This window comes from Palaemon carinicauda, chromosome 40, assembly GCF_036898095.1.
Source record: "Palaemon carinicauda isolate YSFRI2023 chromosome 40, ASM3689809v2, whole genome shotgun sequence".
NCBI lineage: Eukaryota > Metazoa > Arthropoda > Malacostraca > Decapoda > Palaemonidae > Palaemon > Palaemon carinicauda.
The window spans coordinates 22,452,379-22,462,378 of NC_090764.1; the positions used below are offsets into that span (position 1 = coordinate 22,452,379).

Genomic DNA, 10,000 nt, shown 5'->3' on the forward strand with positions numbered 1-10,000 from the left:
CAATTTTACCCCCTTTCTAGTTCTCATGCTTACCACACTTACACGCATCATAAACTTAGAGTCCCTCGGAAACATTTCGTAATATTTAACATGAAAGGGAACTGGAAGAAGTCAGTAACCCAAGCCTCCTTTTAAATTTTTTTTTTTTTTTTTTTTTTTTTTTGGATAGGAATTTTGTTCGAAGTTGTTAGCGAATAATAAAGTTGATCATGAACTTGTCAGTCAAATTAAGGTTATGTAACGGTTAATGACTTCACCCAAATGGCGAGGATTTAAATAACATCCTGATAACATTCGAATCCAATATATTAATATCCTTCGTCGTAACGGTTATTCATTTGACATCAGTTATTTCCATTTATATTATTCATTTGTTATCAAAATCTATCGTTTTTGTTAGAAACCGCACTTCATAACTCTACATGAAAGGCAACATTTCAAAATGTATCTGGTTTCCAGTATTTGTGGTAACTCATTCTTTAGAAATGTGTTATTCATATGCAGTACATTGGAAGTTGTATGATGTTTTCATCCACACTCAATTAGCGAAGAGAAGTATTGCTTTGCATTACGGAGTTAAACTCGTGATAGTGTGTCATGCAATTACAAAGTATGAATTGCGAGTTACATTGATAAGGTGAACGCGTCTATAATTCTGTTAATTGATAATGAAAAAATACTATTCGTGACAAGGAACTATATAAGAAAATACAATTCGCTTGTTAGTTAAATTGATGACACGCATAGCTTCAACACATTTCATAGGTTAGCCAGGGCACCATCCAGCCCTTGGGCTTATAGCATCCCGCTTTTCCAACTAGGGTTGTATCTTAGCAAGTAATGATAATGATAATACCACTGGAGAGTTATTGAGTCCTTTGACTGGCCAGACAGTGCTACATTGGATCCTTTTCTCTGGTTACTGCTCAATTTTTCCTTTGCCTACGCTTACACCAAATAGTCTGGAATATTCTATACACATTCACCTGTGTCCTCATACACCTAACACCACTGAGAATACCAAACAATTCTCTCTCAAAGGGTTAACTCCTGCACTGTAATAGTTCAGTGGCTATTTTCCTCTTGGTAAGGGTAAAAGAGAGACTTTAGCTAATGTAAGCAGCTCCTCAGGAGAAGGACACTCCAAAATCAAACCATTGTTCTCTAGTCTTTGGTAGTGCCATAGCCTCTGTACCATGGTCTTGGGGTCGAGTTCTCTTGCTTGAGTGTATACTTTGGCACACTATTCTATGTTATTTATCTTCTTGTTATTTTGAAGGTTTTATAGTTTATATATAAAAGATTTATTTAATGTTATTATTCTTAAACATTTCTTATAGTTTATTTCTTTATTTCCTTTCTTCAGTGTGCTATTTTCCTTGATGGACCCATGGGCTTATAGCATCCTGCTTTTCCAACTAGGTTTGTAGCTTAGCAAGTAATGATAATAATAATAATAATAATAAGCAAGACCTTTCCCACCGTTATCCCTACATTAAGGGGTCGGTTGCCTGATACGCCCTCTCCAATGCCTTTGTCCTCTTCCACCAAACCTCTTCTCTCCATATCATCCGATAAACAACACCCTTGATATCTTAACGTCCCCTAATCCTGATTTATTGATTGGTTTGGAGTTTTCTAGTATCCTGACATCTAAGGTCCCTTAATCCTGATTAATTGTTCGTTTGTTATACTTGAACAGAGCGGTGGTGCCGAAGCAGCTCTTGGTCGTGTCTACGTGGAAGACCCTGATGACTGGGATCTTGAAGACAAGACGTTCAAATGGGCGGGGAAACCCCACCCACTCTTCACCCTCAATTCACAGACTGGTGCTATTTACGCTTCGACTCATATTAGAGAGGGAAGGTGTGTTACTTAATCCTTCTTAGGAAAGGGTTTTTTTTTTTTATTCAGTGTGATTTTTTTTATTAAATGGCTGTTTGTTTATGCATATCAATTACACTTTGAATGACTAACCAAGTAACTCTATTAACTTGTTCTAGAGCAGTTTACCTCTGTCGGTAAGCTTTAAACTACAAACAGATTTTCCTTTTATATGTGCTGAAAATATTGTTTCTTAGTCTTTTTACCCTTTGATATTTCTCTTTAGGCTTATTGTACATCAACTTACCATTCTATAAGTATTGTTTTAGATTCATTCATAATGACTAAACTCTTACTTACATCGTCGACCTAGATATGACAAGAGTTTCAAACCACAAGCCTATTTTCCCTTACATCATGTGTGCTCAAACTATAATTTCACAGTGTCTTTTCCTTCTAATAATTCCGTGTACTGTATATTGTATATTAACTTACCATTCTAATATTTTGTTTTGGATACATTCATAATGACCAAACACTTACTCAAAATTAACCTTCACATAACCGGATCATCGGCCTAGGTATGATCTGCACTTCCACGTCGCAGACCGCGTTTGGGGCCAGCATGACGTCAGCGCGAACGTCAGCGTAACCGTCAAAAACCTTCCACCGGAGGCCCTTGCCCATGCAGTTCCCATCACATTGTCGCCGGCCACGCCCGCAGCTCTGACAGCTGGGTGGACGCCCAAGGTAGTTATAATATATTTTGTAGTTTTGAATTTTTATCTTCTTATTGATTCATAGATTATTGTGTGATTCTGGCAGTATAGTTGTTTTGTTTGCAGTTAATTGGTCACTGTTTTTCTAACAAGTTGCTAATTACATTTAATCCCTAATATGTAAATTTGTATTTGGATCATTCTCGTCATATTCATTAGTAAATTGTCTAATTTAAATGGCGTTAAATAGCAGTAAATACTTTCATGTCTTCCTAAATCAATGATATTATCATCGTGGCATCTATAAGTGTATATCGAATGATAAGAATTTATTTCCCTTTAATCATCATGTTCTTTCTCTTTTGCCCCTTCTTAGCAAGGTGGAGGCGGCCTTGGAACTTTCACGACAGGAATATCTAAAATCCTGAAGGAGCCCTACGAAGCCGTAGAGATAGTAAGTGTCTATGGACACCCTACATTCGATCCGACCTTCTCCATGGCCTTCCCGGTTCCTCCTGCAACCGTGACTTTAGAATCCTATACCAGCGCATTTGCCCAGCCCTCCCCAGCGCCCTTTGCCTGTGTCTGGGTGAGCGCCAAGGAACAGAACGGGAGATTCATGGATCCTGTGAAACTTCAAGGACTTTTAGCACTCCATATAGAATACGTAAGTCTGTTCAATGTCCTTGTGTTCTTGATTTTGTCTGATTATGTTTGCGTGAACTACGTACACAATTTATCTTATCTTCCAGTTTCTTTTTTGGAGGCCTTTATATTAACATTAATTCGGTCCATCAAACGGGGTTTCTTAATTTGTCATTTGCTTTGATACATCACCATCATCTCCTACACTTATTGACGCAAAAGGCCCCGGTTAGATTTCGCCAGTCGTCTCTGTATTGAGCTTTTAAATCAATACTTATGCATTCATCATCATCTACTTCACACTTTATAGTCCTCAGCCATATTGGGTCTTTTAACTCTTCTAGTGCCGTCTGGAGAACAGTTGAAAGATTGCTGGGATTAGGTTCTTTTAATTACTTAAAAAGTTTGAATATCAATTCAATTCCTTAACAAAAATATGAATGCAGCACTACCTATCTACTTATTTTTTTTCTGAATCCAATAAAAGATTTAAAGGTAGGAGACAGTTTGATAACAAGAGGAAGGTATGAAAATCTAGTTGTAAATGCAAATCAAGATAAGTGCGTAGTTTCAGATCGGAAAAGAGTATGTATGAGACAATGAACGAAAATGCTCTTTGATAAAGAAATAATAAATAAAGGAACATTATTTAAAGTGAAGTTTCAAGACATTAGGTAAGATTGTGCTTAGGAATGCAAGATAGTGCAAGATGGATAATTGGTGGTTAAAATGAAGGCTCAGAGTCAAAAGAGGGTGGAGTAGAAAGCTAGAGAGAACTTGGAAAAAAGTAGAACCCTGTATTACTATGAAGTTGATGTGCAGAGAATGATTAATGAGCAAATATTATTTAGAGTACACAGTAGAGTGCTACTTGAGTGAAGTCTTCTAAAATTAGTGCAGAATGAGTTGAATGTGTCAGTGTAGATTTTATAATACTTCCTGGTGAAGGTCTCTCTCTCTCTCTCTCTCTCTCTCTCTCTCTCTCTCTCTCTCTCTCTCTCTCTGTATATACAGTATATATATATATATATATATATATATATATATATATTCGCGTGTGTATATTATACAATTCTCCTTTAGTTTCTTCCCCTAATACCTATATCCTCTGGAGATTTTCATCATCGATTTGTGACTTAAAGAGATAGTTTTTGCCCTTTTTCTTTATGAGATACAAGCAGGGATACAAGCATAACTCTGATATTATAATCCGCTTAAGAACTTAATGCTTTGTGCGAGCCATTGTTCTTCCCAACAGTTATATTAGTCTAGCAGGGAAAACATTAAACAATTAATTATGAGAGACGGGGGATGACTGCCATTACATAGAGGAAAATATATACGCGGTTGCCCTTGTATGATTATGGAATGCACTGTGTATAGAGACGATAATGATAACTATAATCAATTTTTTTTAATGAGGCGCATTTGCACCGACTCGCAGCGGTGCCCTTTTAGCTCGGAAAAAATTCCTGCTATCTGATTGGTTAGAATTATCTTGTCCAACCAATCAGCGATCAGGACACTTTTCCGAGCTAAAAGGGCACCGCTACGATTCGGTGCAAATATGCCTCACTAAAAAGAATTGACTATAGCACTAATTGCTGGATCATAAAGAACTTTTGGATAGTCTGAACTTGTGTGTTTCGTGAAGTCAAGGTTAGTTTATTTTGATGTTTAGAATTTTTATTTTGCTTTAATGAGAAAGAGAGAGAGAGAGAGAGAGAGAGAGAGAGAGAGAGAGAGAGAGAGAGTGAGTTCAAAATTATTGTAATGTTTAGAATTTTCATATTGTTAACAAGAATAGAAACACTGAAAGAGAGACATACACAATGGAGAGAGAGAGAGAGAGAGAGAGAGAGAGAGAGAGAGAGAGAGAGAGAATGAAGAGCATTAACATTAATTTCATTCTGAAACAGCGAATCACTGGCTGGTCATCCATAACCCTACCTTATCTTATTACTCTTCCTATGTTATTGATTTCCAGCTCGAGAGCGTTATGAACCTCAAACTTTCTCTGACGATGCCTGACGAGGAAGGCGATGGCAGAGGAGGGAGTACATCCGGCAGGAGAACTGGAGGCGGTTGTAGTAGCAACAGCAGCCGGAGGAGGAACAGATCCGTCGTCTTCCAACCCGGAGTCCATCGCGTCCTTGGCCTCCAAGTCTCTCCCTCTTCAGGTGAGTTGTTCCAGAATGATAATCTTAAGGTCTAAGATGTTTCGGACAAGTATGTTATCTTTGAATAATGTGTATGCATTGGTAGCCTATTTTGAACAAGTAAGTTGTCTGTGAAGAATGTGTATGCATTGGTAGCCTGTTTTGGAAAAGTATGTTGTCTGAAGAATATGAATGCAGTGGTAACCTGTTTTGGACAAGTATGTTATCTGTGGAGAATATAAATGCTGTGGTAGTCTGCTTTGAACAAGTATGTTGTCTGTGAGAGATTCAAATGCAATGGTAGCCTGTTTTGAGCAATTGTGTTGTCTGTGAAGAATATAAATGCAATGGTAGCTTCTTTTGGACAAGAATGTTGTCTGAAGAATATGAATGCCATGGTAGCCTATTTTGGACATGTATTTTGCCTGAAGTATATCAATACAAAGGTAGCCTGTTTTGGACAATTATTTTGTCTGAAGTATATCAATACAAAGGTAGCCTGTTTTCATTGATTTATTAATCCTGGTCTTTGCTTCTATACAATATTTTTGTTGGTCATAGAGAAAGTGATGATCAATATCGTTCATTTCCACATGTAGAATATGAATGTCTAATATTTTTTTTATATATATATTTCATAAAGAACCACATTCAAATTCATTATATTTCTTAATGTTCATTAGTAAAATTGGTCACTTATTATTGTTTAGAATATTTCCGAATGTAACCAATTTGGGAATATTATTTCCTACAATATACGCGATCCGTCAAAAATGACGGCTAATATTTTAACAGATATGCACATACACACACCCCTCTCGCCAGGGTATGACTATCTCTCTCTTCCCCTTACCTGGTGGACGTCAGGGGAGAGTGTACACTTGAAAGTAAAATCGTAATTTCAATAGGAAATTCTCCGTAAAAACATACTGTTCTCAGCCGTATTTCAGTAAAATACAGGCGACCGTAATTTTTACCCTCTTTTATCATCTTATACCGGTTTGGTGACTGCATCATCACTCCTTAATGTCAATATATCCATTTTTAAAACGGTAAATGCCTGGCAACATTCATTCCTGGATTTTTACCGTTTTTATAGCAAATTTTCAAGTGTAACGTGACCAGATATATATATATATATATATATATATATATATATATAGACACATGCTCATTATTATATGGGGACATGATTACATAAGCAATTTTCAGTAAATTATTCAAATGTGTTTCTAGCCTTCCAAATTGCACTTAAAAAAAAAGAAACAGCGATAGTATCTTTTAAGATGAGTTTTTTTTTTTTTTCATTGAACATTGATTTGGTTACCCATAGTATGAGCCAACGAGAATGAAACTGGATGAAACATCGGTAATGAATGAGAGCTGCAAATCAGTATGGACAAAATCAAGCCGGAAATTGGTTTGCTTTTGATCGTATTCCAAAGGGAGAGAGAAAAACAGAATTACTGCAGTTGCTGTTCGCAGTTTTTCTTTTGGTATATAGAGCAGTTCGATACATTGGCTTTTCTCTCTCTCTCTCTCTCTCTCTCTCTCTCTCTCTCCCAGTTTGTTTTATTTTGCGTATAGATCAGTTTGATAATTTAGCTTCTCTCTCTCTCTCTCTCTCTCTCTCTCTCTCTCTCTCTCTCTCTCATTGCGTTATCTACCCTTCTGAAACGTTTAATATAACTCTGTATCCTCACTTGGTCTGGTTACCCTTTCAAAATATTGTTTATTTTTTATAATCTTTTATGCAAATTCCCCATTTCTGGTGTTTTTATTGCCCTTTTATTAATCAAACGGTTCGTTTCCATCAACAGTTGCACAATTAGCCCTGAGTAATCCTTTCCCTTCCCTCCTATTTCAACTTATCCTCTTCATATCTCTCCCGTCCCGTCATTTTTTCTCTTTTATATCCTTTTTTTAGTTCCCTCTCCCCATTCGTTTCTCTTTTTTTTATCTTCGAGTTGATTTGTTTTACTGCCTTTCATTTCACTTCCTGTTTTCTGTCAGATTTTTCTATGCATCTCGTTTTATTCTTTTCAAGTTCGGTTTTACTACTTTTTTTTTTATTTTTTGTTGTTGTTGTATTTCTTCTTCCCCTCCAGTGTTTAGAGTCTTAATCTCAACAGATTTTCTTTAATCTTTACGAAACGTGATCGGAGAAAAAGATAATCTTTGGAGAACTAAGTTATTATCTCCCGAGACGATAGATTATGGAGAGAGAGAGAGAGAGAGAGAGAGAGAGAGAGAGAGAGAGAAGAGTGATATAAAAGATAATGTATCAAACTGATCCATACAGAGAGAGAGAGAGAGAGAGAGAGGAGAGAGAGAGAGAGAGAGAGAGAGAGAGATAATGTATCAAACTGATCCGCACAGAGAGAGAGTGAGAATAAAGAAGAGAGAGAGAGAGAGAGAGAGAGAGAGAGAGAGAGAGAGAGAGAGAGAGAGAACAAAATGAAAGTTAATGTATCAAACTGATGTATACACAAAAATAAAACTAGAGAGAGAGAGAGAGAGAGAGAGAGAGAGAGAGAGAGAGAGAGAGAATTCTCCCTAGTCTATCTTTTCAATTATTTATAATATTTATATAATAGAGACTTGCAGTTATTCAATTGCGACTTCCCCCCTTGAATTAACAAAATTACATTTTCTGTTATTTTAAACAAAATAAAAGCAAGTGGATTTCTTGCAATTATTATTTCTTAATCTTTATATCTCTTGCACTTGTTAATTCTTAATCTTTATATCCAGTTTTGATATTGATTACCTTTGAAATGGTATTACATGTATGTGGTACTCAAATTTGTCGGCTGCTGAAATTTTTGGAAAATAATTGAAGAGGGTCCTGGAGATGTGTTATTTTCCTTTATTTTTTTAAGGAAAGAAATTGTTTTTCTTCTCCGTGTCAAAAATAACAAAAAACTCGTAAAAGTTTAGTTGTGTTGTGTTAAGATATTGCCTTTTTTGAAGTAGTTTTGGATCCAATGTTTCTGTGAAAACCCCATTGTGTTGATACATCTTATCCATCTTAGATTGCTTTAGCCCATTGGTAACGTCCCTACCTGGCGATCTGTCGGACTGGGGTTCGAGTCCTGCTGAAGCTGGATAGCTTCTAGTAGTATGTGTAACCCTCACCATCCTTATGAGCTAAAGATATATGGTTTTGGGGAACTTATAGGTCTACCTGCTGAGTCATTAGCAGTCATTGCCTGTACCTCCCCTGGTCCAAGGTTAGATGGAGAGTAGCTTGGGCCTTGATCATATGTATATATGGTCAGTCTCTTTAAGTCTAGGGCATATTCGCTGTCCTTGAATATGCCGTTCATGAGCGACCCTTTAAACTTTTAAATGTCTTTTGGTAGATATTTTGGTTTCGTAATATTTATTAAAGAATATAAATAATCGCTAGATTTTTGTATTCCATCAGTGAGTATTTTTATTTCATTTAGTTACTTATGTTCATATATATATATATATATATATATATATATATTATAAATGTGTAGGAGAATATTTTTTTGGGCAAGTCTCATTGATAAAATGTAATATTACTTAAAGAAATATTCGGAGACAATGGTTATGACAAAGATATAGCATGCTAGGGGCATGGATAAAATACAAATCAAAGACCATCCAATTACTCCATCTGTAAAGCTTTCTGCTGGAATATTGCCAAACTATTTTCTCATTAACCCTTTCAAAAGTAACTGACTGGCGAACGCCAGACTGGGGTTCGAGTCCCGCTCAAACTCGATAGTTTCTTTGGTCGCTGCAGCCTCACCATCTTTGTGAGCTAAGGATGGGGAATTTTAGGGAGCTTTCAGGCCTATCTGCCTAGTTATCAGCCGCCATTGCTTGGCCCTCCTTGGTCCTAGCTTGAGTGGAGAGGGGGCTTGGGCGCTGATCATATACATATATGGTCAATCTCTAAGGCATTGTCCTGTTTGATAGAGCAATGTCACTGTCCCTTGCCCTGGGCATTCATGAGCCGCATTTAAGCCTTCAAACGGGAAAAAAATGTGTTATGCTGCAATGTAAAATGAAATCAGGTCTATAATATTTCTGGTGATATTGTATTGCTTCTGGAAATAGTGAACATGTCCTTAAAAAAGGATTTATTGTTACAATGCCTGCAAACTTTATCATTGCCAGTACGTGAAACATTTTCCCCTTTGGTCACTTGGAAAAGTTTCTCATATAGCACTAATTAAGAAACCGTTTTAGCGATTGTTTCAAAGGTACAGGCTATTGCTAATTGCCGTAATGGGATCGCTTCAACCAGATTCCTAAAATATACTTCCAGATATTTTTTCTTCTTTTTTCACTAAGCCCTGGTTGATTTTATTAAAATTTTACGATTTGTTTTGAGTAGGGGAAGCTTTTTGAACCGTATTCTTGACTCTAATGGAGGTGTTTTTTTTTTTTTTTTTTTTTTTTTTTTTTTTTTGTATCCAAGAATCGACTTTAGATAAGTATTTTAACGAAAACCTATTTTCTTGATCTGAAGTTTTTTTTTTTTTCTCAATCTAACTATCGTCATCATCATCATCATCATCTTACTCCTACGACTATTGACACAAAGGGCCTCGGTTAGATTTCGCCAGTCGTCTCTATCTTGAGCTTTTAAATCAATACTTCTCCATTCACCAT

General features: G+C 36.4%; 1 protein-coding gene across 1 annotated transcript in view; it reads left to right on the forward strand.

Moving 5' to 3' along the window:
• The window catches only part of LOC137631865 (putative neural-cadherin 2), a 117,894-nt gene that overhangs the window by 57,848 nt on the left and 50,046 nt on the right, over positions 1-10,000 (forward strand). The window contains exons 6-10 of the mRNA XM_068363871.1: positions 1,703-1,866; positions 2,406-2,574; positions 2,920-3,210; positions 5,176-5,245; positions 5,292-5,368. Of these exons, the coding sequence (XP_068219972.1) occupies positions 1,703-1,866; positions 2,406-2,574; positions 2,920-3,210; positions 5,176-5,245; positions 5,292-5,368 (771 nt within the window). The remainder of the gene's footprint in view (positions 1-1,702; positions 1,867-2,405; positions 2,575-2,919; positions 3,211-5,175; positions 5,246-5,291; positions 5,369-10,000) is intronic.